General features: G+C 45.0%; 1 protein-coding gene across 3 annotated transcripts; it reads right to left on the bottom strand.

The window, feature by feature from the left end:
• Positions 1-3,240: 3,240 nt before the first annotated feature.
• GDNF (glial cell derived neurotrophic factor) lies at positions 3,241-22,127 on the bottom strand. Of its 3 annotated transcripts, none has more exons than XM_021551589.3 (3): positions 21,627-22,127; positions 20,190-20,387; positions 3,241-4,405 (listed from the first exon to the last, which is right to left on the bottom strand). In XM_021551589.3, exons 2-3 carry the CDS (start codon positions 20,359-20,361, stop codon positions 3,921-3,923), a joined length of 657 nt encoding a protein of 218 aa, XP_021407264.1. In that variant the 5' UTR covers positions 20,362-20,387; positions 21,627-22,127; the 3' UTR covers positions 3,241-3,920. The 3 variants fall into 3 exon arrangements, with proteins under 3 accessions (XP_021407264.1, XP_021407283.1, XP_077646361.1); XM_021551608.3 differs by having other exon boundaries at positions 20,289-20,387; XM_077790235.1 differs by lacking the exon at positions 21,627-22,127 and adding an exon at positions 16,203-16,262 and having other exon boundaries at positions 20,289-20,561.
• Positions 22,128-22,473: the final 346 nt, after the last annotated feature.

Below are 22,473 nucleotides of genomic sequence, written 5' to 3'. Positions count from 1 at the left end.
CTTAGACAGTCATAATTTCTCCTAATTCTCTAGCTAGTTATTCTTGTTTGGCAGCACAATGCTAACACATCCAAGAAAATTAAACACAAAATTGAAAAAGAAAAAATAACCATATCAAGATACTGGGTAATAAAACTTTTAACATCCTGATTTTCAGTGGGTAAACAGTTATGGTGCTTGCCTCATCCTCTCCCTTTTAAAATTTTTATCTATATTAGGATATGTCTTATTTTCCAGAAGGGATCCAGGGTAGTGCTATGCCTGCTGCTCAAGCAGCAACATAATGTCTAGACCAGTATTGGCACTTCCTAGTAATAAATGAAAATCTAAGTCCTTTTTTGAAATCTTTTACACAACAGCTTTTACACAACTTTGCCAGCTGAAGGTTTCAAACTGCTTTAACACATAAAGGGTGCCAGGAAACTACTACAAGGCTCACTTTAACCAAAAAGGAGCCTGCAGGTGCCAGCCCAGCAGTGGTAAGCCTGGAGCAGCAGTAGCAGAGCCTCTTTTGCTCTCTCCAATATTGTCATCACCAGGAAGGTTGGGGAAGAAGGGTGAAACAGCTCCATGCACTCAACACTGCTCCTGCCAGCTACTTCATGGACTGCTCAAAGCCTGGTAATACCAAAGAAGGCTTTTGCATGTGATGGGCTCCTGCTGCAAGAAGTGGAGCCAGTGGCAAGTGAGGAGGAATGCCTTTGATACTGCGTGCTTCAAAAGCTGGGCTTGTGAGTTTTGCTGTGTGTTCCAGCAGCTGGGGTAGAGCTGCGTGCATGCTCCCCGCCAGCACAAATGAAACCAAGACATCCATAGCTATGCAATAGAAGAGTTTGATCTCCTGCACTCTGGCTCTCTGTCAGACGCTCCCTCTTCCTCTCTGCAGCAGTACAGAGTGCGGTGTTGAAACCTGTAAGCCTGTGTGTATTTATGGGCTCTGTGATGGGAACTGCAAAGCTTAACACGAAACAGTTGAGCAAATGTTGCTGGCCACAGCCACAAAACCTGTCCTCATCTGTTCCATGATTGTGGTGGAAAAGAAAATTCCTTCAGTTTTATTTTCCTGTTTAAAGATGAAGGAAAAAAACCTGTCAAAGTAGATGGAATTTAGTCCAACTGATGTGACACCTGGATTAGCAAAGCAAAATATCATCTCCTCTGAGTGCAGGAACTATGTTCATGCATAGTCAAGGCCACCATGAAGACACTGCAGCCCCATATGGACAAGAGACAGCTTCACTAACTCCAGGCTTGGAGCCTGTCTCTGTGTAGATTACTGTCACTGTTCACCATGCATTTTCAAGTCAGTTATTCCAGTGACTCAGTTATGTTTCACTAGGAAGCCACAGACACCTCTGATCCACATTAAAGATGTTGGTGAGATAGGAGAGGAAGGCTCCACTCCATGCATTGTCTCATGTAGACTGGGAAACTGGTCAACACTGTGACTTGGGAACTTGTATGATGGGGAAGCATAAACAACAACAACATAACAATAGAAATGAATTTTATTTTGTAAAAAGTTATAAAATGAATATTGTACAAAAATAAAGTCTGTAGAGAACTTTGGTTGATTAACACAAATGACTGAGACATATAATTGCAGGTGGAGTAAAAAAATCCAGAGAAGCACACTCCTGTCTTCAGTAAGGTCTAAAAACTTTAAAAAAACCCCAAAAAAAACCAACCAAAACAAAAAAAAAATCACAAACTTTACCCTTTTGTATTTTGAACATAGAGATTTGCTTTGGTTGCAGCCTCTGCAAGCTGCACAGAAAATGCTTGAGGCAAGTTTTCATCAGCTGGGGCAAGGGAAAGCACAGCCCTGGGCACTGTTGCTGATCAGCTGCCCCACAGCGCAGCTGACCCTCCGCCTGGCAGGCACTCAGTGCCCACACTGTGCCAGTGTGGTGGTGTCACCACCCTGAGCAGCACGGAGGGCACAGCGTCCCCGTGGCAGTGTGAGAACAGACCCTGCAGCTAGCTCTCCAGGTCTGTCCTCCCTCTGCCCAGGAAAGCGGCGAAGCTGGGGATGAATTACATGCTGTACACCTGGTACACCTTTCTATGCCTGTTCTGGACTTTTTTGACCTCTAGAACCTTCTTCAGCAGTGCCCCAAGGGCCCAGGGCTGAGTATGGAGAGCCATTACATGCATGAGATAAAAGGTTGGACCATGGTTTTCAACTAGGATATTTTTTTTTCATGTTGCTTTTGTGCGAGTTGATGCTTCACTGGTTGTCAGGTATGATTAGTGACCTGCACTCCTGCTCTTGGGGTAAATGTCTCCAGAATGAGAGCTTGTGTTAGAGGTCACATACAAACACCTTTGCTGTACAACCTCCCTCCTCCTAAGGAAACTTGGACTGTTCTGCTGCACGGGCATGATCCTGTAATGTTTCAGCAAATTATACAAAAACACTCTGGTTATTTAACACAACTGTTTACTTGCAGGCTATATTAAATCCAGGACTAACTAGTAAGAGGGATTTAACCTCTTCTATATGGAAGTATGGAAGGAAAAGCTTAAATAAATATAACTAGAAATTATAAGGCTAAATGTTATTATTTTCCATTTGTCAATAGTTATATGAGGTCAGTTGGCATAAAGTGTGAGAAAAAAAATGTGGCTACATTTAAAATATGAATAAAATTAGTTTTTCTAACAAATTGCTAATGTTGAACCAAGTCCTGCAACCCTCACTTGTCCAGAGCCATTGTTGCTCCTGCACATGCATGACTGCAGTAGTTTTCAAAAGGCTTAGTGACAGGAATAAGGGCTGCAGGCTTCAGCACTACCTTTTGTGAACATAATCAAGATTTTGTTTAAAAGAAAAAAAGGTAAAGTAAGTGATTTTTTGCATTCAAGTTAACACCTTTGATCAAAAGCATGGACCGTTGTTCCCAACGTCTTTGTCTCTCTATATCCCCAAGTGCCATCTACTTTGGCACCTTTGAAAGACACTTTAATAAATAAGGAGACTCATTACTGAACTGAAATAAATAAAAATAACTTAAATCTCAATAAATATCTTCTGTATACTTATGTCTCTGAAGGGATGCATTGCATCAAGTAGTCTCTCTCAATCACAATGACCAAACAGAAATGTAGATATGCAAATGACGTTAGTCCTTTGTAAACCTAAAGAAATAGATTTTGTATAGGCTGGGCTTGTTATTTCTCTTACTATACTAGGAAGAAGTGCTTAAAAACTCAACTTGTTTTCACAGGTAGCAGAAGAACAAAATCCTACACTCATTTTGAAAAAAAACAAGATGGAAATAACCAAACTTAGCCAGTAAGCAGAACTGTTTTGCTTCATAATAACTTGAACCTGGTCGTTTTGATATTTGCCCAATATCATCTTACTTACAAGGGTAATCTTACAGCTTAGGAGTTGTCCTAAGCACTCAGGAACTGCCCTCCAATGAGCAGTAGCATAATGTGTCTTTCAGTACAGCTGAGGGCACAGGGGATTAGTAAGGGACTCCTAAGCTACTTCTTAGCTAAGCTTCTTGGTATAACTGGTATAATCATGGCATAACTTGGTATAACTTGGTATAATCATGGCATAACTACAACACAGTGTGGTATGGCCGGGTTGTGTTTTTAAGCACGTTCCTCATGGATTGAGTCTCACTGATGGTGGACTGAGTCAAACAGGAAAGGTAGCGTGCACATCATCCATCCATCCATCGTCATCTCCACCTGAGCTTTTATCTAAATCCCCATAGGACGTCAGAAGTCTCCATCCTTCTACTCTGCTGCATGCCTTCTTATCCCCAGGCTCTCATGGCTCCTTAGTCTGTGTTCTTGGTCCTTTTTCCTCCACCTGGAGCAGACACTTCCCTGGGAACCTTGGTCCCTCTCTTTGCAGCATAGCATGAATGGAGAACTGGTGCTGCCTCGACATGCAACTATCAGACGCATCCACACCTTTTTGCGGAATGTTTTTTCAGTATGTGGTAAACCAAGTTATCATCCAAAAAGGACAGGTCATCATCAAAGGCTATGGGTCTGCAACAGGCTTGCCTCACTTTGTCAGTGACTAGTTTTTTCTTTTTGGTTAAGTTTTTTAAAATTTTATCATAGGTGGTCTCAGCTGCATCACAAGATCCACTGCAATACCGGAAAATTAGCTCTTCTTTGGTTTCATATCCCAAATCCAAGTCGGTCACATTTAAATGTATTTCTGTTAAGACACATCCTCGATTTTTGCCCTTTTGATTCCTCCTTCCTTTTTTGTTGGAATTCTCTATGTTTGTGGCTGCATTTTGATGGTTTCTCTCCCGCCTAGAAAAAATTGGAGTCTGTTTATCTGGTGACCTCCTCAGTCTTTTAATTGTGGCTTGAATAAAGTCCACTACCTCATCAAACTGATCTGGATAATCCTCTGGCATATTAGCTGTTTGGGAAAGAGAGAAAAGGCTTTGTCACACATCAGTTATCATGAAGTTTGTCCATTCACAACTCAAAAATATTATGCACATGCAAGCTTCAGAACACATGCCCAGGACCCTCAGAAATCAAGAAGAATTTGGAATGATTTGGATCATCACAGAAACTCATGTGAGGAAAGAGAAATGAGATGTATTTGTATTTCTGTCCTGATGCTTGGTAGCATTTCAGCACATCTTTTAATTTTGAATGAGCCCTGTCAAAATGGAAGGAAAAACGTCATGGTATGAATATTAGTTAATATAGATGAAGCTGCTGTAAAGAGGTTACACAGACTCTTCCCAGCAAAGAAGCAACAGGAAGAGGTTTTTTTTAAAGCAATTTTTTGATTATTGTTGTTATTTTCTTTTCACACCAGCAGCAGTTAGTATTGCCAAAGCCACCTGTCAATAAGGTTTTTGGGCATGACAGAAGGAGGATTTCCTGGGGTACCAGACTGAGATATTATTCCTGGATGAATGCCTAGGTTTTTACTGCTTCTAGGGGATAATTATTTTCATAGCTTTTGAAAAATTTTTCATGTAAATGTTTTGTATCACAAGATGCTGATCACACTGAGTAGAAATAGGTCAGAATAGAAGTATTGTGTTAATTTTTTAGTGAAATATTATTAATGGATTTTCCTTTTACAAAAATTTAATTTTTATTCTATTTAGTTTATCACTTGGTATATCATTGATGAATTACTCAAGTAAACTGTACAATGAAGTCAATGAAATGTTTTGATACTAGCAGAATGAACCTCATCAAGAAGGGTGAAATTAAATGTGCTCTGAAATGGTTCCAAACTTTGCAATTTCATCCTGATTTAGAAAAAAATGTATTTTGAAATCCTTAATCTTCCCATGGACTAAATCCTTCAAAATTACCTGCTTTAGTGAATACAGAGAACTAACGGAGGGTCAGGCTGTCAGGATCCTGTGTGTGGATGCCCTTACACTGCATTATTAATGACTGTATCTTAAACTATACTGCAATACTGAGATTTTTTTTTTATTATTTATTGCCCCAAAAATTAAGACTTTTTCATTTCCTGTAAGTCCTAAGAGGATGCTCCTTTCTGTACTCAACTCCTAAAACCCAACACGTAACACCAGCGTCACTCCAACCTTGCATATATGGGAATATCCATCTCCAAGACCCCTACAAATATTGCCGGCACACCAAATACTGGGAGATGTTATCTAGTGAAGTGCACCTGCTCAGGAGCTGGTACCTACACAAAAGTTCCCACTCAGTGAGGTGCTGAGATTGGAATGGTTCCTTAGGCAAAGGCTCAGCTCCACATTGCCCTAATGAGCACACTAAGACTGGAACCCCAGTGGGTGACCAGGCAGCACAGGTATCCAGCTCAAACAGAGTAGCATGGACTTGGTTAACAGAAGGCAGGAAGGCACGAGGCTGCCCCCACTACCTAGCAAAAGTGCACTCTCATATCCTCAGTAGAAGCACCAAAAACAGAGGAGATGGGAGGGCAGCAGAATTCTAACTCCGCCAGTGCAAAAACCTGCTGATACAGAGAGCATCAGGAATAGGGACTGCTGCCTGAAGTGGCCACATCCTAGAGGCCTCCCTCCATCAAGGATCAGAGATATATGTTTTCTAATGGATGGATCCAGAAAAATAGTTTAGACTGGTGAAAGAATAATGGAGGCTGGAAACCTTGTACCTCCACATAATGAAGGCAAACAGAGTGCTATAAACTGTAGTTTGGAACTGAAAGAAGTGAATTACACTTTGTTTTATCCATGCTAAAATCCACAATCTTAGAGACCAGTGTTCATGTTCAAAGACATGAAGGAGGGATGGCTGCTATCTATACAGCTAGGTGGAACTTGAATAAGGCAGGACCTGGCCCCATATCCCTGCAACGCCAGTGATAAGTGCACCTTTCCTGCCCTCCTCTATCTCTGTAGCAGGTATCAAAATACAAATGTGAGCCATACCTACTGGAGAGCGGTTGCTTGGATGGATGTGTCCACTGGATGCACCAACCAGCTCCTTTGCAGAATAGGTTGGTCTGCCTACTCTGTACAAGGACTGCCCAACCAAGCAAGAACCAGGCCCAGGTGATAGGGCAGGCTATGTTCCTTTAAAGTAGCAAGGGCTAGATATCTTTCTAGACTCAGTTAAAAAAGATGACCCTGAAACAGATACAGATGGAAAGTAGCTGCCAGAAGGCACTTGTTGCTCAGGACTGAGTAGTTTCTAGATTTCCTTCACAGAAACTATTTTCTTAGTCAATAATCAAATAAGAGAAGGAGGCAGCCCCAAGGATATGGCTCTAGAAGTGTCCTTCTCCACTCTGAACCTCAACTGCCCTCCCCTCATACCACTGTGACTACGCCAGCCCACACCTCTTTCATGTATTTCTAGCACAACCTTTGTACCTTTGTATGATGCAATGAGACCTTGGCTATAGGGAGAGCGAAACACAAATGTAGGGAAATATATGAGGGCTCAAGGGCTCAACAAAATTAATGCAGTGATCAAGCATCAGGAAAGGGACAAGAGACAGCTACAGGGAAAGCCAACTTATATGTAGATATTATTGTTTGCAACCTCCAGCCTTGCACTTATCTCAAGCCTGGCACACTGCCAGTACAGTGAGACTAAGAAAGACAAAACTGGATGAACTGAAAAGATAGTCCAACTGGGCGCATCACATTAAATTGCAATTGAGGGGCAAAAATACCACCTACCTCTGTGAGAGTGCTATAGGCAGAAGTGTATTTTGGCTAAATACCAATCACATAGGTAGACGGTTTGAGCACTGTTCTGCCAACTGTATTCTGGAGGGTAGTGACAGGAAGAGGGCAGATCCATGTGGTGGCCTGTGTTCCTGCTAAAAGTGCATGCTGAGATCTATCCTGGTTTATGTGTGATTCCTACCGCAGCTGCACCAAGGGAGGCATTGCCACTGAGAGCTTTCTGCACTGTGAGTGGCCTGTGATATTTCAGGTTGAGGAAACTAAATGCCACTAAAGAGCCCCATGCAATGCTGGTGATGCAGACATGCTCCATCTACCCTGCAGAAGGTGTGAGCAGTAGGGCAAAATGTAGATCAAATAATCAAACCAACAGCATATCCAAGCAGGGAAGTCCTACTTACAGAGACAAGCTTCACCCAGAAAATGGGGTCATTGACAGAATGACTGGTCCTGCTAATGTCATTAAAGCTTGAACATGAACTGTGCAAGAAGTGCTCCAACACTGATAGAGCTGGGGATTCCTGCTCTGCTCATGCCCTACTGAAACAGCAGGATATATTCTGGAGAAACACTGGGAAGAATGCCAGCACTATTAGTAAGATGAATTCCAATTTCCTTCATCCATTGTGGACTTTCTCTTCAGCCCATGGAACTGGAAACTATCCTATGCAGGTATCCAAATCTACCAGAAAGACTCCTGCAGTGACACCCAATATTTGGAGATTACATCACTGGAGGAGACAAAAGGCCTGTGGGTGATAATAGGAAACTGGTGGAAACAGTGGGCACAGAGCTCCCATTGAGAAAATGTGAAGATCTACTTGATCCTGGTTACTCTCTGCCCACCTAAACTACATGTGCTGGTACAGGCTACATAGGTACATCTAATCAACAGAGTGGCAGCTGCATTACTGGGCTACTCAATGAGGCCTTGCATGTTTCTGTAAGCAACACACTCCTCTGCCTGTGGAGCCCCAAACCGGTTGTGAGCAATGCAGCAATGTTCTTTTGTCAGCTTCCAATGCACTTCCAAGGTATCCCAGGTTTGCTTCCATAATTTAACAGTCTTAGCAACAGCTCCAATCCCTGCAATCAACTAATTGTCTACTGCTTAATAAATCAGTCATCAGCGTGTTTACAAGCAGCCACTAGGAATGGGTCACAGGGGTCTGGAAGACAGATTAACAACCAGGAGTGAAGGGAGACTTGTCTCAGCCCTGTGCTGAGGTACCAGTCATGACTCAGTAGGGATATTCAGCTGTCCAACAAGCATGGGTGTGACGACCTAGAGCCTGAAACTGCTGAAATAGGACCCAGAGCAATCCAGTGGAAACATCAGCAATGACACCAGGCATGATGGATTGAAACAAGGCACTTGAGGTAAATGCTGAGGAAGCTACCACCAGACATCATGCATCAATAAGCAATCACCTCTATGACTAAACTCTGTAAAATGCTAATAAGACAGAAGGGAAGGTGGAGAAGACTGACTGCAGGATGTCCTCATCCTGATAGGCACTTGATAGATGCACTCCAGGGATTCTGAGACCTCTCTGCACCACAGATATCACATAACATGCTGAGCACTTGTTTGGTCTCTGCATTGTTTTGAAGTTCTGCTGGGGGCAATGGGATTGCTGAGAAGAGCTGTGGGCCAGGAACACCAGCACACTCATAGGGGCTGCCTGAGCATGTAGTGATGGTTGTACACTGAATAAAGCTGTTTGAGAGAGGGGTACTTTGTTACCCTTCTGTCTGCAATGTTGTTCAGAAAATGTTTACAGTCTCACGGCATCTTTGCTTCTCTCACACAGCACGGACTGTGCTGTCTTGATTGTGCAACAGACAGAGTGTGCTGGGGGGGATTTCACACCCCTGCAAGGAGCAGATACACATTTTGCATGTGTGTGTGTGTGCTTCATTTACACATACGCACACACAAATATAATTGATTTTACACACACACACATTTTTTCAAAACAAACTAGTTTACTGACAACACTTGCCTTCTGCTGGAAAAGCTGAGAGAACAAACACATGACAGATGCCTGTAATGCAGTGTAATGTGCCAGCAGAAATTGCTGGGATAATGGTGTTAAAGCAGCAAAGATCTCTGAGGAGTAGTCCCCGATCTCAAGCTCCACAGTGTGAAGGAGTAAGAATTTAAAAATTGGAAGTCACACAGGACAGGACAGGACAGGACAGGACAGGACAGGACAGGATAGGCTAGCCAGAGCAGTGTGTGCTCAATACAGGTTTGCAAAGGTTGTCTTGCACATGTGATGCACCTCAAAACATGTGTTTCCCAAAGGAACACACGTCCTTCAAAAGTAAAACCCTCTCTTAGGGAACACAGAGTCTCTGTATGTCTTGTTCAGAGTGTGGGAGAAAGGCTCACAGACCCCACTGGTTGGGTGTGATGGGCTGAGCCCCACCACTTATAGGTGCCATAGACTGGTGTGATGAGGTTTTGTTTGGGTTTTATGTCACAATTCTCAAAGCAGTTTCCTGACTTTGCTGAGGAAGTCCCTTGGAGGCAGTCTGTGTGCCTGCTCGTGCAGGTGTTTATGTGTCACCTCTGCCTAGCATCCCTGCAGCAGGAGCCTGGGGCAGGCAGCAGGGCTTGTGGGAACTGCATCTACTACGTGTGTCCTGCCGTGCCCAGCTCACTCTCCAGCAGATCCTTTCCATGCTCCCTCCCTCTTTTATTACCATGCCACCCCGGCAGGAACAGGCAGAGAATTTTCCTATGGCTGCAACAAGAGTACAAGTTTGTTTCCCAGGGTCAGAGGACCAAGATTGTTGTGTATTGATGACAGTCCACATGTGACGGTGCCTCTGAGTACCTTTGCTGTCTCCCTTGTCCAGCCGAACAAGGGCTCTTAATCTGTGAAGATTTTCTCACATAATGAGAAAAATGAATAAAAAAGCAAAGAAAGAAAGAATGAAATGTCACAAGACTGATACAAATATACAAATAAGAATTTAGCAGAGTGATCAGGCTGGTGAACACCTTCACCAGAGGGAGTGAGACTCACTTAAAATACTAATTTAAAAACCAAACCAACTAACCAACCAATCAACCAACCAACCAAAAAAAAAAAAAAACCAAACAAAACAAAAAACCCTAAAACAAACAAACAAACAAACAAACAAACAAAACCCAAAAAACCAAATCAAAAAACCGAACACAAGAATATTTGCATAATCTGCTTGCTTGCTTGTTTTTCCTTGTTTTCTAAACACTTAGGGCACAGTCAGATCATAGCTTTAACCCAGCCTCCTAGGTTTGGAACATCCTTCTGTAATGCACAGACATTCTTGCCTCACTGATGTTCTCTGGAACCTGACGTTTTGACCTGCCTGTCCTCAAGGACAGTCTCTGCTCCCTGGGCACAAGAAGAGCTGGCAGCATGCATGAGTGAAGGATCCTGCAGCCAAACAGCCATGGCATTCCCCATTAGCCTCTGGAGAAATCCAGTCCTGAGTTCCAGCTTTGGGAGCGCAGAGAAATGTGCCTTCCTATGGGCACCTTCCCCACTGCAACCCCCCAGAATCTGTTTCTGCATTTTTATTTAATTTGAGACATCATGCGACACCAGGACTGGGATCTGCTCCCTCTGCTTCTTAGAAGAATAAATTATAAGGTGTTCTGATAGACTTCTACATGAAACAGGTCTAAATGGATATTCACACCAAATGTGTCCCATTATCAAAAAAACAGCCCCCATGAAGTAAAAATGGACAATTTATTTCTGTCTGTTCAAATGTGACCACAATTACATTTTGTAAATTTATTCATTTGATTTTCCTATAAACAGATTCATTTTAAAGCCAAATAGTCCCCCATATGCAATGACAGCAACCCAGCATGGTAAATCAAGCAATCCTCAGTTTGTACCTGATCACAAACTGATGGTTTGGATCTTCCATTTTTAAGACAAATATCCAGTTTCTTCCTTTGATGCCTGGTTATGGATTTAAACTACTAACTACAGTCTCTTCTAACCATGCTATCTCTTAGGGCATACAAGAAACCTTAAACACTGTATATTGCAGAAGAATAATTTATATAGGTGGGTTTTCCTTTTGTTTTTTTTTTCAACCTCATAAAACTGCCATATTATTTGGCACTTTACAAACCCTGAGCTAAAGTGATGTAACAGAAGTCACAGAAGGTATATTAAACATTATAAAATTAGGCCTTGTTTTTAGATTGTAGTTTTTATGCCTGCATTTGTGACAGTGTATAGCTATCACATCAAAACATTAGACCAAACACTTAACTGATTATTTTGCTTAAGCACAATCTTTCAATTAGAGAAATTCAAACAACAGGATCAGACCCTGAAGTTTGATTTCAAAGTTCTAGGAATTTAGTCCAGCTCATTGCAATGGTAAGCAATATTTAGAAAATTTAGATCCAGATCTGCATTGGGATTAAGTGACCACTTTTCAAAAACAGTTCTGGTACTTTAATCTTGGACCTTCATAATCAAATTATTACTTTATTTCATAATCATTATTAAATTTTTAAGAAATATTTGCTTGCTTTGCAGTACTGTTTTCAGGTGCTTATTATAGTGGATGTGGCCTGTCTGAACACAGAATGCCTCCATCTCATACCACAGGGACGTATTTTAGGGGAGATTTGAAGAAATTTGTTTGTGGAAGGGTAACCTTAGCCAGGTTAAAAATACTAATGTGATGATCATTTGGCTTTACAAAGTGAGAAAGTAGCAACTGTGGTGGGGATAAAACATTTGTTTTATTGAAAATGAAATGTTTGGTATAAAAAGACAGTATTATATGAACACATCTAAGTGAAGGCGGGTGTTAAAAATAGTATGCTAAAACGTTTCTGGTATTTAAACAATTAAAATACCACCTCTCTGAGGCATGACTATTAGTTCCTAATATCCATTAGGAAATAGAGCACCAAACAAACCAGGGTCAGCTCATCCTTAAATGTTTAATACAGTTCTGTATTACCACACTCCCAGTCCATGCTGTGGCTCCCCTCAGACTCACAGAGCCCTTAGAAATGGAGCCTCTCCTCAGTATCATTTGTCTCCTACCAAGACAAGTGCTAAATAACCTGATGGGTGATGCTAGGGCCACTTACACCAGCCAGGTACAATGAGGCAACACTGCTAAAAGGCACAGGATTGACCTTCCTGGTGTTCTTGCTCCTGATGGAGTAGTCAAATTCTGTGTCTGTAGCTCACTAGCTAACCCTGCAGCTTCCCATGTGTCAATCATAATGACAAATCCACAGTCCTTTGCATTTTCACTCTGCCATGCTTGGCAGTGCCTCCCTTTCTGTACTTTGCTTGCCTTCTTGCAGGTAGAAATGCTGATTCTCAACAGAGGAAGAAAGCCGGGAGACAACAGAACCACCACAGTTGTTGCCAATGTGGGAAGTCCCTGAGTGCTGGAGGAAAGAGCCAGGTCAGATGGACTGTGTGGAGCAGAGGAAGTCATGAGCTGACCTGCTCACGGGAGTTTTTTGTTCCTCACCTAGCCCAGGCAGGTTGCTCACAAGACCCTGCCTGATTGTGGGCTGCCCTCTTCTGCCCACTCGCACCTCTAGCCTCTCTGGGGTGGGCAGAGGAACATCTCACCCAGCAGTCAAGGAGCAGAGAAGCAACAGGACGATGCAATCTTGCCTCTGGCACAGAGCTTTGAATCACCAGCTCTGAGCACCACAGAGCAGTCAGCTTTTCAGCAGTCGTACATGAGATTTTGTGGCATCTCCTGCAGATGCTGCCAGGAGCCCATCTGCACTAGGACCTTATCCTAAGAGGTGGTAGGTGTGTGAGCACCCTTAGAGCATCCTTGCATCAGAAGAAGTTACAGCACGAAGAATGTAAAAGGTGAAGATAGAAAAAGTTCCAGTACCCTGCCTGAAGCCACCGACCAAGTAGGAGCCAAACCTGGGCAAGACAAATACCTGTTGACTCCTCTCTGGTATCCTTCCACACCATGCTGAGTAAATACCCTGCTTCTCAGTAAAACCTAAGTTTACTCCTAATATTTTGTTAAGCTAGAACCTCAAATCCTGTGAGAGCCTCGGATAAGCATATGTGAGTGAAACGTGAAACCTGTGACATTTGTTAGCAAGAACATATGCAGCCAGCTAATAGGCAAGCACAAAGGTTTTAATGGAGGAAATACTGGTGGTATTTTCTTCAACATCCATGCAGAAGTGATCCAGCCCAGCTCTCTTATGACATCAGTAAAACCCCACTATGGTAACCTAGGCCCTCTTTAGTAACAGTTCACTGAAGGGAAAGATCATAGTTAAATCAGTAACATAAGCTATTACTAGAATGCCTATGCTCTTATGCTGCATCTCCCATTGGCTTTAGAAGCATCCCTAAGGAACAAAGACATGCACCAAAGCAGGAAGAACAGACTCTAAAAGGACTCTAAGCCAGTCTCTTCCCTGTGGCCATAGACCGTAGAGCAGTCCAGGCAAAATCTTGGCTGATGTTTCTCTTGTGGCAATCTCTGCTGCTATCAGATTTGATGATCTATAAATAACACACGATCTTTCATTGTTGCCTTTCAATTGGCTGCAGTTTAATGTGTTTACAGAAGGAACAATAGGGAAGATTCCAATATTGCTAGTTGAAAATTGTTATTGCTATAGTAATCAGTCCCTGACTCTAGGGCAGGTGCATGTACTCCACTGCAGAAGGGCTCATGCTGTGAGTGCAGACTGGCACTTTGTCAGATAGAGCTGGTATGTGCTCAGAAGAGCAAGGTCCTTCCCAGCTGTTACACTGGGTGCTACCTCCCTACAGACATTTCCTAAATAATAGCTGATTTTGCCAAAGAAATTTCATATGCTTTGGATGGAAGCAGAGATAGTCCAGATGTTTGTACCCAGTTTGTTATTGAAAGGGGATATGACCAGCTTGCCTCTAAAAGCTTGGCCACCAGAAAAGTTTTGGCATACTGCTATAACACTGCCAGCCACAACACAGGAAAATAAATACATGGATTTCAGTGTTTGCCTTTTTTGAAGAATATTCCTGTCCAAAAATCTTTAAAGTCCCAAAGATTTCAAATAAATGTATGTGCGGGTTTCAGTTTAAGTGATGTATAATACATAGAGCCTAAACTTTTGCTAGGTGATACGAGTGCTTTATTCTTAAAAAAAATGCTGCTACATGAAATACCTCACAAAATTAATTTTATTAAGTCTTTGATCTTAAAACATATTCTAACATATATTTTGTATCTTAATATCTTATTTGCAGCTGTCTCAAGTAAATACTTTTTATCCTCTTGTCTTTCTTCTCTTTGTTATCACAATTTAAATTCCAAGAAGAACTGAAATTTTTCCTGTGGTTCTCTTTACCAAAAGATATTTTTTGATCAAAAAACTGATCTGGTTTTGTACAAAATGACCACTCTGCAGTGCTAACCACTCTACCAGCAATAATATGTCAGTGGCCTATTTAGATGTCTCATGATCCTGGACATGGTTATGCTGCAGTATTTTGTATTGCTTGTTTATTTCTACTTATTCACTTACTAGCTCAGAAATATGGGAATCCACAACAAATGTAGTTATGTAGGGTTTGACCTATGAACTACAGTTTTTACGTAGCTTTCTAGATAGTGGTGGGGGTAGGGATGAAAATTGGGTATTTGCACTAGATGTTCACCTCTGAACATCTGCAGATGTGGAAGGGTGGGATTTAATGACCCAAATGGCTTCTCAAAATCTTCATAACTTTAATTTTAAAACCACTTTTTGGAACAGTATAATTTACAAAGACATTACAATCTATCAGTCAGAGGATCTACTAGAGGACAAAGAATGCTTCCTCCACTGAATTCAATGACAGTCCAATGAATACTTAACACAACTGAGTTCCTCAGCTTTTCAAGGAATGCTTTGAAGCTCTTCATCTGCAAACCTGAACATGGGTATTTTTAAAATATACTGGAAAGTCTTATGAAAGAAAAGTATGTCTAGGCATGTTATCTGTCAACAAACCCCTGAAAAACATCCAGCACTATCCACAGTTTCACTGGCAATCTTTTGAGGTCCCTAAAAAGCAGCAAAGGATAACTCAAAATGAGAATAGAACTTTATTATTCTGAACTTCAGAACTTTTTTCCCTTAAGTCACAGAGTGGTCTTCACTGGAGTATATTCAGTATGTATACCTGAGACTGCAGAGGAATTTGCTTTTAGGGCTACATGCCTATGGATTTAACCACATCTGCCTGGTTTCTTTATTTTTCTAGAATTTTGCCCATTAATGGACCAATATGAATGCTTGGGATTTCTGAATGCCTAGATAACCTGGGTGTCCCTGTGCAAACAAATTTTAGGACATACATGTGCTGGCTCACCCAGGGACACTCGGCTGGACACTGGCAGGATGCGTCTGCTGTGCTGCATGCCCTGGCTGTGCTGCATGCCCTGTGCTGCATGCCCTGGCTGTGCCGCATGCCCTGGCTGTGCCGCATGCCCTGGCTGTGCTGCATGCCCTGTGCTGCATGCCCTGGCTGTGCCGCATGCCCTGGCTGTGCTGCATGCCCTGGCTGTGCCGCATGCCCTGTGCTGCATGCCCTGTGCCGCATGCCCTGGCTGTGCTGCATGCCCTGTGCCGCATGCCCTGTGCCGCATGCCCTGGCTGTGCCGCATGCCCTGGCTGTGCCGCATGCCCTGTGCTGCATGCCCTGGCTGTGCTGCATGCCCTGTGCCGCATGCCCTGTGCCGCATGCCCTGTGCTGCATGCCCTGGCTGTGCCGCATGCCCTGGCTGTGCCGCATGCCCTGTGCTGCATGCCCTGGCTGTGCTGCATGCCCTGGCTGTGCCGCATGCCCTGTGCCGCATGCCCTGTGCTGCATGCCCTGGCTGTGCCGCATGCCCTGGCTGTGCCGCATGCCCTGTGCTGCATGCCCTGGCTGTGCTGGGCACACACAGATCAGATGCCACAGGGTGGCACCTGCTCGGTGTGGCTGATACCTCCCTGATGCACTGGGTTTACTGTGCAGGGCAGGTTACCTCTGCAGCTTCTGGGTGTCTTAGTCTACGCCACACTGTAGGTGTGCTGAGCAAGAAAGCCTGGGCAGAAACATGAGAGCTGTTGTTCGTGACATTGAACGGGCCTAATAAATATTGTAGAGAAGGAACTGCATTCAGCTGGAAGCATAATTAAATACTGGTTTTGCCTTAAAGAATCCTACAGTACCACTATTTTTCCAGATGCTTGCCATATTAGTTGATGAAGTTGCAGGTCAAAGCAGTAACTCAATATAAAATACACTTTAGCAGGGGTGAGAAGAATTTTTAACAGAGGTGTAACACACACACTCCATGGTGTGTCATAGCATATACCAAAGGAGCTCCCATAGTGAATGATCATTCAGTAGCTCTAGAATAACACAGACACCATGATGAAAAAAATAATTTCAAAAAAAATCTATCATTTCCTCTTACTATGAGGGAAAATACCATGGGGACATGTTTAATTTAATTTTACCTGCTTACCACTAGTTCTTAGTAAAGGTTCTCACTTGATTAAAAGAACACATATCATAGAATGGATTTTAGGACACTCCAGCCCTCACATGCATGTTGATTATGTGCATCCAACAGCAAGCAGTTACAAAATGTATTCACTGGTGGCTATGTATAATGCAAACAAGTGTTTGGCTCCCTCTGCACTGTCATGCTTCTGAGGCTGCTGACTTAGTATTTAGTTTATAATAATGTGGTTTATATTTGTTCTACTTGCATTTGGTATCTAAGATAATAGTGTTCTACCTCCAGAGAACTGCAGAATAAGGGAAACAAACAGTTACAAATGCTGTATATATTCTGTTTTTTGTGGGTGTGAAATAACCTATCCCATGAATATTGATGCCAAAATACCTACAAATAACCAGATTAATCTCCAATAGACTGCATTTGTGGAGGATACTCCAGCCTCTAGTCCAATTAAAAATGCAGAAGATTGCAATTGTTAGCGCCCTCTGCCATCTCTGATTACTGCCCTGAACAGTAAAGGTCAGCACTTACACCTGATCAGCCCAGGAGGTTAGAGCCCTGCCTGGAGCCTGGAATGAAGGGAGGCTTCAAGCCAATCTGAAAGGGATGGGGTAACATCAGGTGACCTCAGAGTACTTTGCAGAGAAAGCAATCCCATCAAACATGAACACAAAAAGGTGTCAAGAGCCTGGGAAAAAGATGTCTTCTTCAGCAAGCTGTTTGGCCTGCCCTTAGGGGTGGACTTGATCTCACAGTCCTACTAAGCCCTGATGCAAGCCGTGTGTGGGAGACACAATTTCTCTGGAGTATAGGCAGTGGACCATGGAGCAAAATGACTGCACTCAGCCTGAAAAGGGATTGCTTTAGGGGACAGCCGTGCACTTCTCTGAATGCACACAGCACCCAGTCCTGCTCAAGTCCCACACACTGCCCTATGCATATGAGGCAACACAGGTGATGACGGTGTCCCCACCACTTTGTGAGTTGCCTCCTACAAAAGCCCTTAGCAAAGCAGCTGACCAAGAGCACCTGAAGGGATGTGAATACACGGCAGGTTCACCAGCAGACGGCCAGGGAGCTGCAAGCACACCTCTGTGCTTGTGGCACATTGGGCTCTAGTGGCAAGAGAAACTTTCAAGTGGAAAGGGAAATTTACATGGTGTAGACACTGATTCCTCTTGTGTACTTAGTTCTGTGTCTTTCCTGTGCTGAACGATGCATGCCACCAAATTGTCACTGGAGAGAACAAGTATGTCAAAGACACTGATGGAGGTGACGAGCAAAGTGCTACTGCAGCAGGATGTGTCTGGGTAGGGTCAGCCTCATAGTCTGTTTGCAGACACCACACACTTTTAAATCAACTACAAACAGCAAAAAAGTGCACCAGAGTATTTCACTGCTCTCCCTAGTCACCTTTCTGCAGGTCTCCTCTGACTCATCTGACTTGGCATATAGAGATGAATTTCTGACTTTCAGACTCAATTGTTGTGTTAACTGCTGCCCTACAAAGATCACAGGAATGCCCTGGGTTTTCCTCAATCTCTGATGTGAAGAACAGCACTGCTTCCTTTACTCTTGCAGCCAGGTCCATTTGTTAGTGATACACAGACTTAAAAAATTGAGAGCAAACTATCAACTCTTTCTCAAATTACTATCTTGGGCAATAACCTTTCACCCAGCTCTGCATGTCTAAGCCCATGTCTGCATCCTGGAAACAGGGATAATATTGATACTATCATAGCTCAGGTAAAACACAGGTTGTCTTTCTTCCTGCTTCTTGTTTATCCAATCCACAGGAAAGGAAAAAAGAAGATACAATGATGACAAGTTTTGGATACTAGGAACTGAGAGAATCACTACTGCTGCCTACCCCCTTGAGCTGCTGTAGAGGAATCAGCTTGCCAGGAACCATATTCCCAGAAGGCAGTTTCAAGATAAAAGCAGGCATTGTACAAATACTATCACTCTGGAAAAATGGAGCATTAATGCTCTCCCACCCTGAAGCTTCTTTGAGAGCTACAAACTGACTAATGATGCTTTCCCTCTAATGCTCTTCTTGCCACCAGCACCTCAGCAAGTCTGTACAGAGGGGAACAGCACAGTAGCCTGAAAAGCTGATCACTGTCTTTTGCAGGACAGCACTTATCCACCACATGGCTTGCCATAGGGAAGAAGATCACCATGTGTGATAGCCCCATGATCCTGGCAGGCTGTAGCCCTGTTAGGAAACACTTTTGGCCAACCACCCTGTGTGGAGGGGCTGAAAGGATGTCAGGGTTGCCAGTCTGTGAGCAGCAGGAGCCCAGGCTGGGACACGCAGAGGCGGGAGCCTAGGCAAGATTCCAGCAGGGGGGGAACACTAGCAAGAGAAGGGAAGAGAGACAACTAAACAGGGAAGGGCATAAACGTGTGTGTATAGAAGAGATGGGTGTTTGGGAGGGGTCAAAGTGAAGTCACAGCAAATACTTGGTGCCTCCACACTGTGTTAGCCTGGATGCTCCCAGAGAAACCAGAGCACGGCTGCCTGTGACTGGAGCTGTTACAGCGCAGGGAAAGAACATACCTCCAGAAAAGGAAATAGAAATTAATCCCAATTACTGGATACTGTCTGTATCCTGTAAGGAGCTAAACAGAGAGGGGCATGAGCAACGACAAAAGAAACTACTTTCAAACTGCCTCTGCGCCTTTGCTAAGTGAGTGTCTCCACTATTCTTGTGAGTATCTTACCACTTCTTACTGAGTCATATTACCTCTCTCTTTAAAAAGCCACCAGAGTTAACATAATGCTCACATTCCACTGTGAAAATTCTGTATCTGCTATTGTAGGTACAGGACCTATTATTAGCAAGGCATTATGATCTGTCATTTGGATTGTAAACTGTCTTAATGTGAGCTAGCTCATGTGAATTTCTCTGCATCAAGCTCCTAACAGCGCCACAGCTACTCTTCTGTAAATTTCCATGCGGACACAGTAATTTTGAGATCAGAATCCAAGGAGGATTTAATGAAGCTCAGCAGTACTCCAGGATGTGTACAGCGCCTCCCATCACGGAGCCAAACCTCCTTCAGGACTTGCGCCCACTACAGGCAGAGAATAATTGCATTGGCAGGTCTGAGCAGGGAGAGGAGGCTGATGCAGTGGAGAAGGAGTTTCAGTGCCTGAGCTGTGAGGGGTGTGAACCAGATCCTCCTCTCAGCTTCTCTGCATACAACAAACTTGTACCACCCACGTCCCCATGTCTGTCAACCCGAGGGATCCTAAGACGGCCAGGAAGGCAGGCCTGGAGCAGGCAGGGGGCATTGTCACTGCAATTGTCAACCCCAAGCTTTGGAGAATGACTAGGTTTGGAGCTGCTCAAACAAGACCAAAGCCAATGACACTGCCTATGGAAAAAAAGGGAAACAAAATGGGAGGATTCTTTCCTCGTCCTGATGCCTGAGCAAAGGGAAGCAAGTTTAGCAAGACAGACAGCAGTTGCTACAAAGGGGAATGTTTCTTACAGTCACTGTGCACAGCATAGGGAGGCAGCAGGCTGATGGGGGAGAGATCATCTTCAGGTCCCTCTACCACTGAAGGGGACCCCTTGGGAGGCGTCTTACCGGTGGGCAGGGGCAAGGTGGAGACTGTGTTGAGCAGCACCACGCAGACAGCCACAACATCCCATAACTTCATCTTAGATCTCCTTCCAACACAGGTCCCTGGCAGAAAAAAGAGGCAGGGTTAGCTCCCATCTGCTATGTCCCAGTCCTGCCCCAGCTGTGCCAGCCCTGAGACAAAGCTAAGCAGTCTTGCACCCCCAGATCACACTGGTTCACCCAGGACAGGCCTGAGTACATTGGATGGAACAACAACTGCTCCTTGTGCAACCAGAGTGAGCGAGGTGGGCTGTCCCCAGGAGTGGAAGAGGGAGGCACAGGATGGCCTCCAGTCCCTTTATGCCCGAGAAAGCTGCTCTGGGGAAGGCAGGTAAGGAGGCCCCAGAAGTCTGTTTCTAGGGACAGGGAGCGTAACCATGTCCCTGTGATGACTGGCAGGCAGGTCACCTTGTGCTTGTTGAGCACCTGGGCAGCACCTGTTCTCAAGCTGGACCAGGGAGGACTGGGCTAATCTGGGGTGCTGGTCTGTGCAGATTTGATGTGCTACAAGTAAACTTTCCTTTCCCTTTCTCTCTCTTCCTTTATCTCTTTCCCTTTCTTCTTCCCTCCACCATTTCCCTTCCCTTATCCAGTCCTCTCTTTCATCTTAATTTTTACTCTCCTTTTGTTTTTCCTTTCATCTTCACTTGCCACCTTTTTTCCTTATAATCTTCCTTTTTCCCATTCTTTCCTCTTTCCCTATTGTCTTCTTTTTTTCCTATTTCCCTTCCCCTGCTTCAAGATTTCTTTTTTCCTTCCCTTTTCTTCTTCCTTTCATTTTTTTCTTTCCTCTTTTGTTTCCATCTCCCTTGAATTTTCCTCTTCGCTTCCCTTCTCGTTTTCCACTCATTGTATTGTTCTCCTCCGCTAGTCTTTCTCTCAGTCTCTCTTTCTCTCTTTTTTTCATCGATCCTCTTTCTTCTCTCTTCTCCCCTTCCCTTCCCTTGTCCCTTTTCCTTTTCTTCTCCTCGTTCGCCGGCCGCCCTGCCCGAAGTCTGCCACGGCACGTACCCGCTGCCCTCTGCACGCCGCCCGGGGGTAACAGCTGCCCCCAACCCGGTTCGGCTTGGCCAGGCGGCGGCACGGGGCAGCGTCCGGCCCGGGAGGAGCAGCCCCGCCGGGGGGGAACCACGGGGGTCCCGGTCCAGCGGCGGGCTTAGGGCGCGGCTGCCGCTCGGTGCGCGCTCTCTCCGCCGGCCGCTGCCTTCGCACCTCGTCGCGTTCGGGGAGCTGCGGGGCGCCCCGGAGACAGTGTCCGCCCGCCCCGCCCTCTCTCCCCCGCGCTCCCATCCTCGCCCTCACCTCTGAGCTGGTCTCGTCGGACCCGAGATGGACATTAACGCCGTGGAGTCGACCGGCCGGCCGGCCGATTCATGTGGGCAGGTCAAGGTCCGACTGCCGGCACCCTCTTTGCTCAAAGGACGGGGGAAGGGGGATTCGTATGGAAGAGTGGGTGTAAGGTCGCAGGTCTGGGTGCAGGCAGCGAAGGCCGGCAGCACAGTCCCCGGCGGCCTCCCCCGCCGCCGCCGCAGGTGCTGTGGCCGCGGCAGGAGCGGCGCCGCGGGGGTCTCTGCCCGCCCGGCCCCGGAGCCGCGCTCAGCAGCGGCGGGAGTCGCCCGAGCCGCGGGGTGCGCCGCCTGGCAGCGGGAGATGGCGCTGGGTGGTGCGCTTGGGACCCTGCCTAGAAATCTGAGAAAGACACTCCATCAACAACTGCGGGGAGTCAGATGAAGACATCAGCGCTCCTGTAACGCCAGCTCGTCCAGTACTGCCGGGAGCCCCGCACCGCTCGGACACGCACACCACGGCGGGAGAAAAAAAAAAAAAAAAAAAAAAAAAGAGAGAGGAAAAAAATGCCAAGAAAAACCCCACCCCAACGGAGGAAGGAAGGTGAAAACGATTAAAAAAATAAAAATCAAACCACCCCCCGCTCAGCCTGCTGTGAGAATCAGAGGCCGGCACTGGGATTTGTAGAGCCGGTAGCAGCAGCAGCAGCAGCAGTGAGGCTTCCTCCTCCAGAGCGGGGTCCCGTCGAGGCGAAAGCTTAGATCCAAGCGGGAGCGCGGCGGGAAGCTGGGCCGGTGTCGGGAACGCCCGCTCCGGCTGGGCCTGGGCGCGCCGGCCCCCCGGGCGCCGGCGGGGCTGGGTG

Source organism: Lonchura striata, chromosome Z (genome assembly GCF_046129695.1).
Source record: "Lonchura striata isolate bLonStr1 chromosome Z, bLonStr1.mat, whole genome shotgun sequence".
Taxonomy (NCBI): Eukaryota; Metazoa; Chordata; class Aves; order Passeriformes; family Estrildidae; genus Lonchura; species Lonchura striata.
The sequence above is the reverse complement of the archived record's forward strand: the minus strand, read 5'-3'. Positions and strand labels throughout refer to the sequence as shown.